We start from the raw sequence: 18,057 nt of genomic DNA on the forward strand, positions 1-18,057 counted from the left end.
AGCTACGAGGCATGGCGTGCGCGTGGCACTCGGCGTGGGACACTATGGTCGCTACTTCGCTCGCCGTTCCGCTTTGCTATGATCATGGCGAGTTTGGCGTTCCGTATTTTGCTGGATATGACGTCGGTGGTCGTCCTAGCGAGCTTGGCCGTCGCAGCGTTGCGTCGTCTCTCTGGCCGAGGCGATCCATGGATTGCGCTGCGTCTGCTGGGCCGACTCGGCGGACGGCTGGACTTTCTAACCAATGCGGCAGGCCGGCGAACAGCGCTCCGTGCGCTGCTGGCCAGCGCTGTGGTTGGTGGTGTGGCGATGGAAACGTCACGAAATGTGTCATTATAATGTAGAAACGGAATACAGTGCTTCGGCTGTGATAAGGGCATCGTACGGCATATCGTGAGCGTCGCGTGGGACAGGCTCGTCGAGCACTTGTTCCTCGAGCGCGATGGCAATGGCCGCGGTGCGCCCGCCGGGGGTGCGAGCGCGAGCGTCTAGGAGATACTTGTCATAGTACCCCTTGCCATGGCCCAGACGCCCGCCCTGCCGATCAAACGCCAGGCCCGGCATGACAATCACATCGAGCCCGCGGCTCGTTGGCTCTAGGGCATTCTCACGAGGTGCGCCATTATCCAGGGTCCACGAAGGCTCAGCGATGCCCCATTTGTTGGGCGTAAGCCCGTGATCCAATTCGTCGACCGACATGACGCGAAGCATATGCATCTCTGTGAATTGGTGCTTCGTCGTAGCATGCGCGCCATCCGCAATCGTAGAGAAGCGTGGGATATACAGGTCCTTGCCTTGGCTCAACACCCAGCGGCAGAGGGACCACGTATCGATTTCCGCGGTAGGCATGCTGAGAAACACACTAATGCGCTGCGCTTGCTGCATCACAGGCATCGCTTGAAGACGCTGGCATACACGTTCCGCTGGCGTCAGGGAGAGGCAGGTGCCTACGTACATTGCACTTCAATGTCATGGCGTGCTAGCGTAGCGAGGCTCTCGCGCATCCGCTTGCGCAGCGCCAGTTTCGCTGCACGCACAGACATGGTTCCTAGCGGGAGGGGGGCGCACGAGTGGAGTACGACACCCCTCCGTAGGCATCACGTGCAGATGGGCGCGGCGCGTGCGTGCGGGCGCGGCTACGCAACACTCTCACGCCGAGTGTGGCAGCGCAAGTAGCATGGATCTGGGACGTGGCTCGACGATGCGTGCGCGCCAGACGCCGCATACTTCGCAGCCCGATACATGGATCCCCACGCGGGACTCGTATGTGCCCGCGGCAGAGAAAGAAAAGCTGCTAGACTCGACGCAGCCAAATGGCACAGCACGCGCCGAGGTGCCCACCCGCCCGCTGCTGATCACCCGCATGGAGCTGGTGGTGCTAGGCGTGATCACGTTCCTAGCGCTGATCGTGCGCTTCTACCACATTGAGCGGCCCAGTAGTGTCGTGTACGTATAGAGAAAGCTAACCATGTGCAGGTTTGACGAAGTGCATTTCGGTGGCTTTGCGGCCAAGTATATCTCGCGCGCCTTCTTTATGGATGTGCACCCTCCGCTGGCGAAGCTGATGATTACGCTTGCTGCATGGCTGCATGGTTTCCGTGGCGACTTTGATTTCTCGGACATTGGGACCGAGTACCTCACGACACCTGGTAAAGAGGCCGTGCCGTATGTGGCGATGCGGTCCGTCGGTGCGTTGTTCGGCACGTTGACTGTGCCTACGGCGTACCTGACGCTGCGTGCGCTGCATATGCGCCCAGCCAGTGCAATCCTCGGCGCGATGCTTGTGCTGTGGGACAATGCACTCACGACACAGTCTCGCTTGATCTTGCTGGATGCGCCGTTGGTGTTCTTTGTGGCATCGTCGCTGTGTGCATGGGTGTTCTTTATGCAGGCAGATGCCCGTGCGCCGTTTTCGCGCGTGTGGTGGGCGTGCCTGATCGCCACAGGCGTCTTCCTCGGCCTCGTGCTGAGCTGCAAGTGGGTCGGTCTGTTCACGTTGGCGAGTGTTGGCATCGCCGTGATCGTGCAGCTGTGGTACCATCTAGGTGATCTTCGTGTGCCGATTCCTACGCTGGTACGCCACTTTGTGGCGCGTGCTGTGTGCCTGCTTGTCGTCCCGCTGGTAGTGTACATGTCGATGTTTGCCATCCACTTCAGCGTGCTGACCAAGGCGGGGCAAGGCGATACGTTTATGAGCTGGGCCTTCCGCCACACGTTGGAGGGCAATGGGATGGAGGATACCTATGCGGAGGTAGCGCTAGGCTCCACGGTGCGCTTGCAGCACTACAACACGCTGGGCGGCTACCTGCATTCGCACGACCATCACTATGAGACAGGCAGTCATCAGCAGCAGGTGACGCTGTACCCCTTCCGTGATGAGAACAATGAATGGATCCTCATTCGGGCGCCCAATGAGGACTGGGAAAAGTACGAGCTGAACAAGGACGGGCATGCGATCACGCCTGACGACGAGATTACGCGGTTCTACCACAATATCACGTACGTCAAGCATGGCGATGTGGTGCGTTTCATTCATGCTACGACCAGCATGCGCCTGCACTCGCATGCGGACCACCGTCCGCCGGTAAGCGAGGCGGACTACCAAAACGAAGTGACGGGCTATGGCTTCCCTGCGTTGCGCTTCGGTGGTGATATCAACGACAACTGGATCGTGGAAATCCACGACCAAGAGTACCTCCCGCGTGCGTACGATGACAAGCAGCTGCACACGCTGCGCACCGTCTTCCGTTTGAAGCATGCGAATTTGGGCTGCTACTTGTATTCGCACAAAGTCTCGCTGCCGGACTGGGGCTTTGGCCAGCAGGAAGTGACGTGCAATACCAGCCCGACGCTGCCCAACTCGCTGTGGTACATCGAGACGAGCGAGCATCCCCAGTTCACAGAGCTCACGCACAAAGTGAACTATGTACTACCCGGCTTCCTCGGCAAGTTCCTTGAGCTGCACAAGGTCATGTGGTCGGTCAATGCGCACTTGACAGCGCACCATGTGTACGAGTCGCGCCCGCATACTTGGCCGATCCTGCGTCGCGGCATCAACTTCTGGACAAAGCACCACCGCCAAGTGTACCTGATCGGCAATCCGTTCGTGTGGTGGACGGCGACCGTCGCGGTGCTGGTGTACGTGGCGGTGCGTGTGCTTCTTGTGCTTCGTGCGCAGCGTGGCTACCAGGACTTTACCCGCAGCGCTGTCGTGCAGTACGACCGTGTGTGTGGCTTCTTGGCGATGGCGTACGCTCTGCACTATGTGCCGTTCTTCCTGATGAAGCGGCAGCTGTTCCTGCATCACTACCTGCCGGCGCTCTACATTAGTATTTTGCTGCTCGCGGCCGTGTTTGATGCCTTGACGATGCGTGTGCGCCCCACCTTCCGATTGTATGCGGCGCTGGGCCTCAGCGTGATCGCATGCCTGGTCTTTTCGCGCTATGCGCCCATCACCTACGCCTCGCAGTGGACGAACACGGCGTGTGGCGATGCGATTCTTTTGGATTCCTGGGACTTTAACTGTATTGATTTCCCAGAGCATCTCCGTGCCTACAAAGAGTTTGAGTCGGTGGTCAACCGACCGGGCCAGGTGAGTCACGGTGACGACGATGCGTGGCACTTTTCGCTGCCAGACGTGTTGCACCGCAAGCCACTCAGCGGCGCGCCGCAAGCGTCGTTGACGGACGCGTACGCGGCGTCCTCGGCTGCTGCCGCGGCCACGGCCACAGACAGCGCCGCCAGCGACGCGGTGCCGAACGTCAGTGGATGGGACGCGGCGCAGCGGCAGCAGGCCATCCTGCAAGGTACGAGTGCGCTGCGCGCGAAGAACGACGGCGCGGACCTTTCTAGCAGCAGTGCGCCGCCCTAATTATACAGTGTGTTGTTCCGACGTCGATGTAGAGGACCGCCGCGCGGCAGCTGTACGTAGCATCCACGACACGTTTTCGTACGCGACAAAGGTGACGCAGGTCCCCGGGAGAATGCGCACAATGTTCGTCGCCAGGCCGCGGTACATGCCACGCAGGCCTTCGTCGCGGAACGTGATCCGCGCACAGTCCCATGTACTGCGGTAGAGATGCGACGTGGCGAGGGACTGTACCCGCGAGCGGATCACCTGGTAAGGGTACGTCAGGAGAATCGCAAACAGCTTCGCGGCGCCGGAAATCAGGGTATACTCCACGTTGGGCAACTTGACGTTGTCGAGCTGTTGCTCCGAAAAGCGGGCGTCGCTACTCGTGCGGCGTAAGTACGCCGAGGAGCGCCACTGTTTCAGCTGCTCGTAGGCCATGAACTGGATCGCGCCGTTCGACACGCCGATAATCGCTAGGCCGACGCCGCGGTACAAACCGACAATGCCTTCGGTCTGCCACGTCGATACAAAGCCATGCCACATGTTGCGGTAGACGATCGGCGCGTTGGTTTTCGACGTAGCGAGGCCTGCGCGCCCAGGCTCACTTGTCGCGCTATGGGTGCCAGCAGCACTGGGCCGCACCGTGGGCTGCAGGGCCGACGAGGTGAACATGCGCGTCTTGATGACCCACAAGGGGTTGGTCATCACTGCTGTGATCACGCCACTCGTACTCGCTGCGAGTAAGTGCTCACTGGCCGTGAGCGGCTGTGATGCGCCGCGGCTATGGTGCTGCGCCATGTAGTCTTTGATCATGGTGTACCACAAGAAGTACAGACCCCAACTGGAGGCATTGCCGACAATGTTGGGCATCACACCACGATACAGCCCTGCAAGCCCATCCTGCGCGGCAATCCCACGCACCGCATCGACAATGTCGACCACAGGTTTGCCGCCCATCATATAAAACAGCCATGGACGACGTGCAATGCCCTGGTACAGCCGTGATCGGTCGGCTGGCTCTGCGGAAAAGGGCACTTGGTTCACCTGGAATCGTGTTTTGACCAGGTCCAGCGGGTTCATGCACATCGTCGATATGACTCCTGCGGCCATCCCTGCACACGCACGATCGAGGGCCGCCGACGAAAAGTACGTCGGCTCACTCGACGCAGACGCACTCATCGCGGAAGACTCGTCGTCGTGAAAACGCCACACGCAGAAACCCACAAACGTCGCACTGCCAGTCAGTCGCCCTCCACACTACCAAAAATCTATGGAGCTTAGGCGCCGCCGCCGCCGCCTGCATTGTACCGCCGCCGCATCAGGTTGCGTCGCACCTTGCGTGGCCGAGCACCGAGAGGCTCCGTGTGTAATGACACCGCGTCGCCAGGCACAAGGTCCGCGGGCCACTGCAGGTACGGGACATGCTGCCGAAGCACGCCTGCTAACCGCGCAGCTGGCGCGTCACGACGGTACTGCATGACATCGGCATACGCATCGGCATCCAACGCGCCCCAGAACGGCAGCTCCATCGCGCCTTGCACGAGACCAAGTGGCATGCCATGCACTTGCATACGGTCCGCCAGGTACGTCCCCGAGAGCGGCGTAAGGAGGTGGACGTGCCCCTTCTCGCGATCCAACGAACGCACGAGCGCTAAGCCATACGCAGGCGCCAACGACGACGGGGCGACCAACGCCGCGCCGCGCTGCCATGCTGTCGGCCACACATCCGATGGCGTCGCTGCAGTCGTGGACTCCTCCATCGGCATGGCAGGCGCTTGCACAATGGCTACCATCGCGCCGTTCAGCGCCAGCAAACGCAGCGGCGGATCCACCGAAGCACGGCGCTCCAAGCACCCAATCCCTGCAGCCAAGCCTTCATGCACATCCACGATCCACGGAGGCGAAGCTACGAGCGGCGTAAAGTCCCACGCAGCGACAGACATGGCGATCCCCGGGCGCGGCAGCTGCGTCATGTGCAAGTACGACAGCAGGCTAAGCGTGCGTGCCTCGGCGGCATTGATGCGTCGTCGCGACGGCCCTGCTGCACGTCCCTCCGCCGTATCAGCGTACGCAGGCAGCGTAGCGTACGCACCATGGAGCGGCACGTCGCCTAGGTCAACGATATGGCTCGGCTGGACCAGCGCGGTCACTTGCTGGACCAAGTCGAGACCGAGCCCTTTGAGCCAGCCATGTGTATTGATCAGCAGCGGCATACGTTGCTCCTGCCGCGAACGTGCAGTAGGCGTAGGGTCGCACAGCGTGGGCGGGACGCCCAGATGCGTTTGCACCTGCGACGCATGCGTCGTATACTGCAACTCGGTACGGAAGAACTCCACAAGATCGGCCACGGCCGCCACGTAGTGCGCAGGATCGTCTCGCGGCGATACGTCGCCCAGGTAGTGAGCACGCACAGGCACACGCGCTGAGCACCACGCAGGCGCAGCGACACATGCCTCGCGCTGCGTATCCCATACATGCAGCGACAGCATCCCTGGCGGCCCAAACTCCGGCTGGCCGATATCCATGTCGAGCCATGCGACAAAGCGAGGCACCTGCGAGGAGGCCGTCGCTAGGGTATGAAGCAAGAGGCGTGCAAATGTAGATTTGCCCGTGTTCTTGGTGCCACGAAGCAGCACGATAGGCGATGCGGCCTCGCAGAGCTGCGTCATGGTATCGCGCCATTCCATAGGCGTACGCAGCGCCGGCTCGGTCAGGTCCGAGACCAGGTGAAATGTAAGGCGGGGCAAGGCATGCAGCTGCGCAAATGGGTCAGCGCCGGCCAGAGGGCACACGCGGCCGATCTGCTCAATGCCAGGCGCAGCATTCTCGATGCGAAGGCATGTATCGTCGGCCAACGCGACGACGTCCACGGCCGGCGCGACGTCAGGCGCCCACACTGGCATCGGCAAGGAGGCCGACGTGAGCACCGCACCAGCAGCACGTACAGAGCCACGTACGACGTGCAGGGTACATACGCCCCGAAGGACCACTCCTTCGTGAGACTGCAGCGTACATGTGAGCGAGGTATCATTCCATTGGAATTGCGCTGCATCGTGCTGGACATGCAGATACCGTAGTTGCCTCTCGGTAGGCACCTCGGGCTGCGCTGGCGGCATAGGCGGCGGGAGCGTAGTGGCAGGAGCGGCCGAAGGCGGAGGAGCTGGACTATTGCGTGACTTGGATGCTCGTGCACGTTTGGGTTTGGGACGAGAGGACGGCGCTGCGTCTGGCCACGGTGTCGTGGACGACGACGCTGGCATACTGGGAGTCGCCGTAGCTGCCACCGTTGGCGCTGCTGCTGCAGCCGCAGCAGCCGCGGCCTTCTCACGTCGGACGGCCAACGCACTGCGACGAGGTGCCGACATGGTCGTAGACGACAGAAAAAAAACGTAGGCACTCCACATAATGGGCCCAAATTCCCAAGACGGTTCGCTGCGCCATTCTATCAAGTCTACGCTCAGGGTGGGTATAGGACTACGACGTCAGGACAGGCGCAGGGGCCGACTCTACAGACGCCATCGGCGTAGGCAACGTCACAGGCTTGTCTTTGGGCGTCATGGCAACGTCTGTATCGGCGGCCCCGGCTCCTTCTTCCAGCAAATCGCTCAGCACGCCGACGACCGCATCGACTTCGGCGGTAGAAATACCGCCGCAGCCCGCCGCAATGAGGCGGCGGTACATCGTCATGGTCCGATCGGCACCTTCGTCACGCAGCTCTGTCAGATGCTGCTGCTGCAGGGCTGTGTACTGCGCCCACGCCTCCTTCGCCTGGGCCAGTGTCACCTGCACTTCAGACGCCAGGTCGTTCGTCGGCGCCGCACACAGCGCCTGCGTCGCTGCCTCCGCTTCCGGCGCCGCGCCAAGCGTGCCATCAGGTCGCGCCGTCTGGACGCGTGCGTGCGCCTCTGACCAGGCTGCCTCGGCCTCCGTCCGGTCTTTCAGGTGCCGAGCTTGGAGGTACGTGTGTTCCAGCGAAGAGAGCGATGTGGCCGACGACAACGTGTTCTGATCCGACTTCATCGACGCTTCCATACGATTGCTATCCGCAATCTCGCTTTGGATTTGGACCAGGAGCGATTGGGCATGTGTCAGTTTCTTCTCGAGGACCGAGAGTTCCGTATCGTAGCTATCCGCCAAATCATGCAGCAACGTGGACACCAGGCCCACTGAGCGGCCGGCCGCTCGTTGCCCAGCCTCCGAGGAGTGCGGCGTGTTGCTGGGCGGGATACCTGCCGGATGGCCAGGTCGTGCAGGACTGGCCCGGAAGCGTTCGTCTTCCACAATATAGTCTTCGGCATTCTTGCCCTCCCGATTCCGGATCTTGGGATCGGCGCCGTGCTCCAGTAAAAGCTTGACCAGACGCTTCGATCGCGCCCGCGCGGCCATCGTAAGAGCCGTCTCTCCCTCGTCGTCCTGGAAATTCAAAATGTCGGCTAACTGCTCGCCATACTCGGCCAAGCGATGCACCATCGTCTCCAAGTAGTAGCGACTCGCATGTGGCTTTCCACGGCTCAAGGCCAAGTCCACGACATGGTGGAACACTGTGCGGTCATTGCGGTCAATATTGAGAATGCTGCGATGCAAAAGCTCGAACAGTTCCGGGAACTTGCGCAGGTCATAGTTGTTGCTAAACATGGCCGCCCGCATCAGCGCCGTTTGTCCGTTGCTGTTCACACGGAACACATCGGCGCCGGCGGTAAGAAGCAGCTTTACGACGCGAATGCGGCCCATGGCACATGCCCAGTGCAGAGCTGTATGCTCATCCTCATCGATGCTCATATTCGGATCAAAGTCAGGCGGCGGATTCACTAACAGCGGAGGAATGGTCGTGGTCTCGCTAATAAAGTAGTCCAGGATGATCTCCGCATAGCGCGCTTGCGGGTCCATCTCGTCGTATGATGGCGCCATGGTATCGCGGTATGGCGCATAGGCTGGCTGGCCCATGCGGCCTGTCGGTGTATACATAGCGCCGCTAGCGGCCTGCCGTGGATCCGTATACCCACCATAATACGTATCTGGCTTCGCAGCATCTGGAGCGATGGGGCTGGGCGTACGACTTGAGCTGCTCAAGTCGCTGGGCGATGGGCTGATACTCCCTTCAGTGCCGTTGTAGTCGTCGCCGCCCATCATTTCGCTGCTGTTTTCGTCACTCGACGCACGCAATCGCACGGGATCCATTATCTCACTGGGCGTCTTTTTGAAGCGCCCGGCTGCTGCGACAGCATGCTTAGGTGCGGGCGGCGGCGATTTGTCGGAAGGCACAAACGAAATAATCGGCTCGAGTAGATCGCGAATGCGATAGTGTTCCGCGAGCGCAATCGCTACATCCATGGGGATCCATGTCCCTGACCGAGTGAGCATGACCGTGCCACATACCTTGGTACTTGCCGTAGCCACCCTGGACCTTCTCGTGTATTCCCTTTTGGACCTCCTTTTCGAGGACACGTGTGCGTTGGGACTTGTCCAATCCCACGACTTTGAGGATCTGTGTCGCGTTTAGCCACGCGTCGCTTCGACGGCGCATGACCGCCACATCCTTGATGATGCATTCATACACGGGCACACCCGAGTAGGTCGCTTTGAAAATCTGCCCTTCTGGCACGGCAGGCATCGTAGCAACCCAGCGTCGTGTCGGTCGCCCGCGCTCACAGTGGCAGACGAAGGGAGGGTTCTGTGCCGCCCGCGTCGCGCTCGCGCCGAGCGTCCTGTTCGGAACACACACCTCCATTACCACGTGCCCCTTTTTTCTTTGCCGGGGCCAGGCAAGGGGCAGGCCGCGCAAGCGAGCAAGCGGGGCTGCTGGACTCGGCTGGGTCCTCCAGGGCTGGTCAGAAAAAAAGTGGTGGACTTTCTTTATCGACGACGTGGGTGGACACGATGACCGAGTCCGACTACTTTTCGTCCGATGATGAGGCGGCTCGCTCGACGATCAGCGCCCCTGCCTCACATCGTCCTATTGCGCCCCTACCGACTGGCGAAGCACGCAAACCACGCGCTACGCGCTCGTTCGCTGCACTGCGCAACTCGTACCTGGACAGCGCCGAAGCGATGCAGGAAGACGAAGTGGCCGAGACGGAGGCAACGCCGAGCAGCAGCACTGCGGACGTGAAAGAGGCGGCGCCGAAGAAAAAGTCAGTGCTGTCACCGACGGCTGCGCCACATACGCCAGCATCTGTGCTGCGTCAACAGCAACAGCAACAGCAACAGCAACAGCAACAGCAAAGTCTCATGTCGGCTTCAGCGGCGGCAGCAGCAGCTACATCGACGGGCGGCTCGCAGCTGCCGTCCAAACGTACACGAGCTGACCCTAGCATGGTCCCTGCGATACCCAAGGTGCCCAAGACCAATGCTGATAAGGAATCGACGCCACGTCTGATTGTGGTGCTGGAGCAAGCGTGCTTGGAGACGTACAAAGTCTCAAGTGGCAGTGCTACGCACTCCCGAGGCAACAAGGAGGCGAGTGAGAAGTATGCCCTTCTTAACTGCGATGATCACCAAAAGGTGCTGGCAAAGATGGGCCGCGATATTGCGGAGGCCCGTCCGGACATTACGCACCAGTGCCTTCTCACGCTGCTGGACTCGCCTCTGAACAAGGCCGGTCTCCTACAAGTGTACATCCACACGTCGAAGGGCGTGCTGATTGAAGTCAATCCGCAAGTGCGTATTCCACGTACCTTTAAGCGGTTCAGTGGCCTTATGGTGCAGCTGCTGCATCGGCTGAGTATTCGCTCGATCAAGGGCTCGGAGAAGTTGCTGCGTGTGATCAAGAACCCTGTGACAGACTACTTCCCTGCGAACACCCATAAGATCACACTGTCGTACAATGCGCCTGTGCAGCGCCTCACGTCGTATCTTGCCACGATTCCCGCAGACCGCAGCATTGCTGTGTTTGTCGGTGCCATGGCGCATGGCGAAGACAACTTTGCGGACGATGTCGTCGACGAAAAAATCTCTATCAGTGAGTACAGCCTTAGTGCCAGTGTGGCGTGCGGTAAGTTTTGCTGCAGCCTGGAAGATCTCTGGGGTATTGTGTAACATCATGTCTTTTATGCCATGTCGTGCTTGACATGCCATCCAAAAAGAAGAACTAGTTCCTATAGACAACCATGGTATCCTGTCTATGTCTCTCTAAGGACGAGCGCGTGGCGAGGCGCGCGACAGGTTTCGCACCGTCGGCGGTCTGTTTTCCGAGCCGGGCCGTGGCGTGATGCGCGTCGCACTGCGAGGCGCCACGGCCTTGGGACTCGGCAGCGTCGAGCGTGTCGATGTGGCGGTAGGCTGCGCTGGCGCCATCGCTCGGCGTGGTGAGCGCGTGGACAGCGCGGTCGCGCGAGGCATACGAGCTTCGTCGTGTACGCGCGAGGCCGCTGTGGATGACGGCGTACGCTCTACGACGCCCAGCACCTCGGCATCGGTGCGTGGTGTCTTGAGCTGCGCCTCCACCGACTCGGCATCCTTTTCATCCGAGACGACACGCGAACGTGCGGCGGGCATGGACACCGCCGCGGAAGAAGGGGTATGCGTCGCCTGCGTCTCGGTCGTAGCCAGGGCGGCCATGCCAACACGGCGGCGTTTCGGGCTAGGGCTTTTGCGGGGCTGGCCGACACATGGCGTGGGCTTGATGTGCGGCAGGGAAGTTGTCGTCGCCTCGACCTTGGCCGGCGTCTCTGGCACAGGCAAGGCAGGCGAGGGCGTAGCTTCCTTGGCCCACTGTGCACGAAGGCGATCTTCGACGCCCCACCGCATCCACGTCGTGGCGTTTTCGTACATAAAGTGCTGCTGGGGACCGACCACACAACCAGGACGCATGAGGCGCATGTATCCAATCACTTCACTGGCTGAGAAGCCGTACTTCCAAATCAGATAAGCGCCGATCAGCACACCTGTCCGACCCAGTCCGGCCTTGCAGTGCACGGCAATTGCGCCGCCTTGCGAAATGACGCGGTCGGCTTCGTGGATAAACGTACGAATGATGTCCTCCGACGGATTCGAGCCGTCGTCAAAGTACAGGTCCTTGTGTTGCATACCTGCATTCTCAAACACGGAGCGATGGTACAATGCATTGTTCAGCCGCACGACCAACGAGATGTTGTGCTCCTGGAAGTACTTGACTGTGCTTTGGAGCATTGGATTGACCGGCATACGCTTGGCCGCACTTGCCGCGGCGGCTGGGCCAGCCGCAGCCAGTGACGCCATAAACGCACGGTCTTTGGGACTCGCAAACGCAAGAAAATGCGGCGTGATCCAGTTCCAGTCGCCGTTCTGGACCTGTTCGTAATGTTCGTACGACTCCAAGTCAAATGTCGTCAGGTCCAGCAGGCCATGATCCAAGGCCCGGCGCATACCATAGAGGATGTCTTGGATCGTCAGACTGTAGTCAGCACGTCCATAGCCCGCATCGCGGAACGGCATAAACTCCATCTCGCTGTACGGGTAGAATGCATCCGCCGGTGTCAAGTGGTCAATGGTCATCGCGTACAATGCACACAGCAACGCAGCATTCGCCTTATGGTGAGGGTGTGTAGTGGTGTACAGGACCAGGTGCATTCCCTGCGTCTCGGGATCAATGAGCATTTGGTGGACGTGGACACAGAATCGGTAAAACATGGCAATGTTCAGGGGACCCCAGTCGTTCGAGAAGCTCAGGTATACGAGGTCCTCATCAATGCAGAACCACTGCAGTTTGCCAGGCCGCGCATCGGCGGGGAGGTCGGTTGGCAGGCGTGCACAGCCCATGCCATCGCGCTCGTTGAGGCTGTCGGCATCTGGCATGGTATCGCGGAACACGCCAAACCAGAACCGAGTCGAGACAGGAATCAACGGCTGAATCAACGTAGCTTGCGTGCTGCTAGGCGGTGGGCCCCGCCGTGGGGTCGCTGCGGCGCTTTCCTGCATCGGGCTTAGTGGGGCATCTAGTAGGTCGGACTCATCTGGGGCCATATGCACAGGCGCATCTCTGGCAGTCACGATGGAGGTCATGGTCGGCCACGGCGAGCCGAGGGCAATCGTCTCGTCGTCGTACAACACAACAAACCCTAGGAGACCAACACATATATACACCCACACTGCGAGCGCTCGCGTTTGGTCACGTGCGGTAAACTCTATGCGCAGGGCGCGAGGGGGGCGTCCACCTACGCGTTCTCCTCCACGTTGCACGCGTTGCGCGAGGGCTGATGCCTGCCTCGTCTGGCTGGATCCGCGCTACGCCGCCGGCGTCGGCGAGCCGGAAGCGCAAGATGGACGATACGCCCCAGGTGCATACGCCGGCGCTGGTGCCGTCGTCGCGGCATCATGCACCTCGATCACCTACGACGTCGCCATCGTCGTCGTCATCGCCTGCCACGCCCATGTTCACCTGGCAGCGGGGCTTGGCAGACCACATGCCTAAGTACAAAAAGTGGGCGCACATGGAGACGTCGCCGGACGATCGTGCGTCGAAAACCACGTCGCACGCGCCGACGATGCGCTCGCCGACGTGTGCAGCGCGATGGCACCACGGCCGCGATCAGTTTGCGTATATTGAACAAGTATGGCATGGCGCTACAGATACCCCCACACAGACGCGTGCGCCACCAAAGACACAACAACAGACTACGCTCGATGCGTTTATGAAGCGCGAGGCTGTGCGTTCCGACACCGCGCCGCCGGGGGCGGTCACAGCAGCACCAGCCGCGGCTAACGATGACAGCGACGGCAACGATACCTCTTCGCGTGCCTCGTCGCCTAGCATTTCAAGCTGCAGTAGTGTGCCCAGCATCTCGGACGACGCAGAGGCTGCCCATACGTGGCTTCGAGCCATCGGCTCTTCGCCGACGCACTGGGTATAGTTCTCACTGCCACCCCCAAGTCTTCATCTTGCGATCGACCGCGTCGGGCTTTGGGCAGCTTACACACTCCTTATCGCGGCCGTTTTCGCGGTAGAATGTAGCACAGCATTTGTATAGACGTTGCACGAGATGCTCACACTTTTCCTGCTGGAATTGGTGTTTCTGGATGCATGCTTGGATATCGCAAGCGAGGGGCTTGCAAGGATTGTCAGGATCGGCCATCACCGATGGGCTGCACGATGGTTTGATGGATGCAGCCGCCGCACGACCAGCCGCGCTGCCATTTCCGGCCGGCCCGCATTTGGAGGTGGAGGGCCTTGCCTCCACACCTGCCTGCCCTTGGCCCCCACCTGCGGCGCCGACCACGGGCGCGTGCGTCGTGCGTGCCCGATTTGGGAAAGTCATTTCCGTGGGTGCGAGCCATCGATCGTTTCTCTGTTATTGTGAGGAGAGAGCGTTATGATGCCCACGGGCGCGACAGGTGGCAATGCCCCCTCTTCTAGGATGACGCCCGTGATCATCCTCCGCTCTGAGCCGCCGCTCCCGGCGTTCTGCATGCCGTTTCCGATCCCGCCGCCTGACACGGACATGTCGATGCTTCGGCTTTCGGTGCTGCGGATCCTCACGGGTCAAAAGGGCCTGCCTGCGCCGCAGACCCTCACGCACAGTGAGCAGCTGAAGCAGATGACTGTGCAAGGCTGGCGGCTTCGTATGTTGGATCTCGTCCAAGTGCAAGGCGGTAGCCAGCTGCCAGGGAACGACGAGATCGATTGCGGCTTGGACCTGTCCGACGATCACAAGTGCTCAACGCTCGAGCATGGCGACGAGATTGTGTATGTACCAGCCTTCTAACGCTCAGCGTACGTCTGCACCAAGGCTACACACTCCCGGATTTGCAGCTGCCTGACCTGGGCCCGGCGCACGACTACTCGGTGAACATTGACGACAGGGATCATTTGTACAAGAAGCCTGTGTACACGATTGCGCCGCCTACAGAGCCGTCGTCGCATTCGTCCTCTGTGCAAGCGCATCCGACCGTTAACTACCAGGCGTTCCAGTACCCGGACTATCGCCAGGGCTACCGCGTCGTCGTGGCACGTGGGGCCGGCAACGGTGTGCACCGTCGCATGTACGACGGACTAGGCCCTGCCGTGCCCTCTCACGAGCTTGATCGCGATCGCGAGATGGATCCGCACCAGCTTGCGCAGCTCAAAGGCCTCGCACGCTCGAATGGCGTGGCAGGGGAGCAGGCGCGTGCGCGTCTCGCCGAGCTGGGCCAATGGCCGGCGTACGCCAAACCCTCGAAGAAACGGGTGCACAAGGCTGTGCGTGACATGCCTGGCGCTGCGCCTCGCCGCTTGGGCCCTGGCGTCCCTGAGCCGCCAGTGCCTAGCGCGTTGTACACCAGCGCAACGATCCCTACGGAGGGCATGGCCTCCGGCGTGTACCACGCCCCTGCACCTGTCCCAGCACCGCGTGGACCGCCCGCATACACGCCCAGTGCGGCGCCTGTGCGCAGCAAGGATGCGGCACGTGTGAATGCGCCGCTGCCGGCGGCGCCTGTACCAGCCCCCGCGCCTGCGCCTGCCCCGGCCTCTGCTCCCGCCGTGGCTGCGCCGGCCCCAGCACAGGCCCACCAGGCCGCCCTGGCCGCAGCGCCTGCCGTGCCGATGAAGGACGTCGCTACGGCGCCTGTCAAGGCCAAGACAGGTCAACGTACCGTCCCTGTGGCAGCGCCTGTGGCGGTACGCAACGCTGTGCCCGTCGCGTCCCGCACAGCCAACGACGCGGGCCTCGTGCCTGTGGCGGCGCCGGTAGACGATTTGGCGACGGCGACGGACCGTATGCGTTTGCAGCAGGATGCGACGTTGCAGGCGCAGCTGGGTGCGCATGGACGCAAATCCAAGGCTAAGAAGCCCAAGACCAAGACGAAGACCAACACGAAAAAGTCGGGAATGGGTTTCGGCGCTCGCGCGTGGCATGCCTTTGGCTCGTCGAAGGAATCGAAGAATACAGCGGTCTCGCTGCTGCTAGTCCCACTCTACTCGACGTCGCTGATCGGCAACAATGCTACGACGTCGCGCTTGACGCAGCCCAAGCGCCGTGGACTCTTGTCGTGGCGGAAAGGCGATGCTGTGCAAGTGCTTGGCGCCGATGCCAAAGGCGAGCCCATTGTGGAGATGACCTCTGGATCGAAAGGCGATCACTCGCCAGGCGTCCCTACGGTGCTGCAAAACGAGGGGATGCCTGTCGTGCCTGCTGAAGCGGCGCAGCCGGCCCAGCCCGCGGCGGTGACAGCGGACGTGCCTGCGGTCGTAGTGGCGCCTGCCCAGCCACCACCTGTCACGTCGCAGCCGGTGTCGATGCAGGCTATGTCTACGCAGACGATACCGACGCAGACGATGCCGATGCAGACGATGCCTACACAGTCGATGCCTACACAGTCGATGCCGACGCAGTCGATGCCTACACAGTCGATGCCGACGCAGCCGATGCCGACGCAACCGGTGTCGTCGCAGCCGGTGTCGTCGCAGCCGGTGTCGTTGCAGGCTATGCCTACGCAGCCGATTCCTACGCAGCCGACGCAGGCTATGCCTACGCAGCCGATTCCTACGCAGCCGACGCAGGCTATGTCGACGCAGGCGATGCCGACGCAGACAACACCCACCACCGCGCCTAGGCCGACAGCCACCGCTGTTCCGATCGCGTCGACCCACGACACGACGCCGACGCAGCGTAGCCGTACAGGGCTCGCGCATACGCCGCTCGCAAACGTGCCGGATCCCATGCGTCCTCGTCTGCCCGTGCAGAGCGAGACGCCACGATCGGTGGCCATGGCCCCTACACCGCTTGCTCGTGCAAAGCCCACCGTCGAAGAAGAGTACGAAGATGGTGTGCTTCGTGCCAAGCATGCCTCGCACGACCGCTCGGGCGTGTTGGAGCGTGTGCCAGGCGCCGGCGTTTTGCATCCCGACTCGACGACGGCCGATGGCTCGGCCGTGCTCGATCCTGTGCCTGGCGCAGGCCTTCTGCAGCGCCATGGCAGTACCAAATCCTCGCGTCGCCATGGCAGAGACGCCCTGCGGTCTTCGCACCCTGTCGACGACGTTCATCCTGCGACAGAGTTCCATTCAACGCGGTCCGACGAGGCGTCGTCGGCCCTCCACAAACTCTTCCACACATCGCTCACCGGCGAGGAAGAAGGCGCGCCGCTGAGTCGACATGGCTCGTTAGTAAGCCGCAAAGGTTCGCGTCGGCGTGCTCCTGAATCGCAGGCGCCTGTAGCTGTGATGCCGCAGCCAACAGGTACGATGTACATGGAGCAGCTGCCGGATCAGGTGGTGGGCACGTCGATGGTCGCTTCGCCAGCGTATGCGCCAGCAACGACTAGGTCGAGTCAGGCCCCGACGCTTGCGCCGCCGCTGCCTGTTAGCACCCTCCGTGCACCTATGGTAGCCCCCCCTTCGCCTGCACGTGCCGTCGCACCTGCCACGCAACCTGCGCCAGTCACGCCAGTCGCGCCCGACACGCCCGACACGCCAACGCCGACCGCATCTGCCGAGCCATCGGTCCCTGTGACGTCGCAGCCGACCGCATCCTCGCTGGCCCCTGCCTTGTCGTACACGAGTACCATTGCTACGTCGGCGCCTCGTGCTCGCCCTGTCTCGATGAGCGCCGCACCATCGTACACGAGCAGCCATGGCGCCCTCCCCTCCGCCTTGGGCGATACGCGTCTGCCGTGGGAGCAAGGCGTACCGTCGTCAATGTCGACCCAGGCCTTGCCCCCTCCCTCCCATCACTACACACGCATGACCACCTCGACATCGTTCCCTTCTGTGCCGACGGCAGCTATCGCTAGCCAGGCCACTGAGCCAGCTGCTACGAGCCGCACCGCCGCAACACCCCTCATGCCGTCCAGTCCCCCACACACGGCGGCCATGCCCACCGTGTCCGCGACGTCGCCCAAGATCCCGGCGCCGGTCGAACAAACGTCGTCGGCCGATGTGTTTACGCAGGAAGTCGTCGAGGCGTTGGATGCAGAGATGCCCCACGACCACGATGCGCATGCGCACATGCACTTGTCGCGCGCTGATCGTCGCTACTTGGAAGTGCAGCGCGAATTGGCCGCTGAGCGGGCCCGCCAGGACCGCGCCGAACGTCATCGGCAGGAACGCCTCGCGCAGCGAGCAGCGGCTCGGCAAGAAGCGCAATCGTCGGACCTCTCGCAACAGTGGGCCGCCTTTGATGAGCAGCGCCAACGCGAGCGCGAGGCAGGCTTGCCCCCACCGTCGATTCCCTAGGTACATAGGTAGTCGTTATCCATGTTTCACAGTGTTGTTGTCTACAGACGTGCCGCGCTGCCTGCGCATCACTCCT

At 61.6% G+C, this 18,057-nt stretch overlaps 9 protein-coding genes across 9 annotated transcripts; 4 read left to right on the forward strand and 5 right to left on the reverse strand.

Annotated features, from left to right (window-relative positions):
* Positions 1-333: 333 nt before the first annotated feature.
* Malapachy_3124 (hypothetical protein) lies at positions 334-1,043 on the reverse strand (the record flags this gene model as incomplete). The annotated part of the gene is made up of 2 exons (XM_018137602.1): positions 334-923; positions 956-1,043. 2 exons carry the CDS (start codon positions 1,041-1,043, stop codon positions 334-336), a joined length of 678 nt encoding a protein of 225 aa, XP_017994215.1.
* A 134-nt stretch (positions 1,044-1,177) lies between these two features.
* On the forward strand, positions 1,178-3,852 carry Malapachy_3074 (glycosyltransferase family 39 protein; the record flags this gene model as incomplete). The annotated part of the gene is made up of 3 exons (XM_018137553.1): positions 1,178-1,446; positions 1,477-3,806; positions 3,830-3,852. 3 exons carry the CDS (start codon positions 1,178-1,180, stop codon positions 3,850-3,852), a joined length of 2,622 nt encoding a protein of 873 aa, XP_017993571.1.
* Positions 3,853-3,871: 19 nt separating this feature from the next.
* Malapachy_3086 (mitochondrial fad carrier protein) lies at positions 3,872-5,032 on the reverse strand (the record flags this gene model as incomplete). Its single annotated transcript, XM_018137565.1, has 1 exon — positions 3,872-5,032. One exon carries the CDS (start codon positions 5,030-5,032, stop codon positions 3,872-3,874), a length of 1,161 nt encoding a protein of 386 aa, XP_017993818.1.
* A 98-nt stretch (positions 5,033-5,130) lies between these two features.
* Malapachy_3112 (hypothetical protein) lies at positions 5,131-7,218 on the reverse strand (the record flags this gene model as incomplete). The annotated part of the gene is made up of 1 exon (XM_018137590.1): positions 5,131-7,218. The coding sequence occupies one exon, from the start codon at positions 7,216-7,218 to the stop codon at positions 5,131-5,133; it is 2,088 nt and encodes a 695-aa protein (XP_017994038.1).
* A 109-nt stretch (positions 7,219-7,327) lies between these two features.
* Malapachy_3084 (transcription factor) lies at positions 7,328-9,464 on the reverse strand (the record flags this gene model as incomplete). Its single annotated transcript, XM_018137563.1, has 2 exons — positions 7,328-9,198; positions 9,230-9,464. 2 exons carry the CDS (start codon positions 9,462-9,464, stop codon positions 7,328-7,330), a joined length of 2,106 nt encoding a protein of 701 aa, XP_017993816.1.
* A 266-nt stretch (positions 9,465-9,730) lies between these two features.
* Positions 9,731-10,888, forward strand: Malapachy_3077 (emg1-protein required for ribosome biogenesis; the record flags this gene model as incomplete). Its single annotated transcript, XM_018137556.1, has 1 exon — positions 9,731-10,888. The coding sequence occupies one exon, from the start codon at positions 9,731-9,733 to the stop codon at positions 10,886-10,888; it is 1,158 nt and encodes a 385-aa protein (XP_017993572.1).
* A 93-nt stretch (positions 10,889-10,981) lies between these two features.
* Positions 10,982-12,832, reverse strand: Malapachy_3091 (phosphoprotein phosphatase; the record flags this gene model as incomplete). Its single annotated transcript, XM_018137570.1, has 1 exon — positions 10,982-12,832. The coding sequence occupies one exon, from the start codon at positions 12,830-12,832 to the stop codon at positions 10,982-10,984; it is 1,851 nt and encodes a 616-aa protein (XP_017993882.1).
* A 194-nt stretch (positions 12,833-13,026) lies between these two features.
* Malapachy_3106 (hypothetical protein) lies at positions 13,027-13,680 on the forward strand (the record flags this gene model as incomplete). Its single annotated transcript, XM_018137584.1, has 1 exon — positions 13,027-13,680. The coding sequence occupies one exon, from the start codon at positions 13,027-13,029 to the stop codon at positions 13,678-13,680; it is 654 nt and encodes a 217-aa protein (XP_017994121.1).
* Positions 13,681-14,184: 504 nt separating this feature from the next.
* On the forward strand, positions 14,185-17,981 carry Malapachy_3097 (tetrahydrofolylpolyglutamate synthase; the record flags this gene model as incomplete). The annotated part of the gene is made up of 2 exons (XM_018137576.1): positions 14,185-14,513; positions 14,540-17,981. 2 exons carry the CDS (start codon positions 14,185-14,187, stop codon positions 17,979-17,981), a joined length of 3,771 nt encoding a protein of 1,256 aa, XP_017993876.1.
* Positions 17,982-18,057: the final 76 nt, after the last annotated feature.

The sequence above is a fragment of the Malassezia pachydermatis genome (assembly GCF_001278385.1).
Source record: "Malassezia pachydermatis strain CBS 1879 chromosome Unknown scaffold1, whole genome shotgun sequence".
Lineage (NCBI taxonomy): Eukaryota > Fungi > Basidiomycota > Malasseziomycetes > Malasseziales > Malasseziaceae > Malassezia > Malassezia pachydermatis.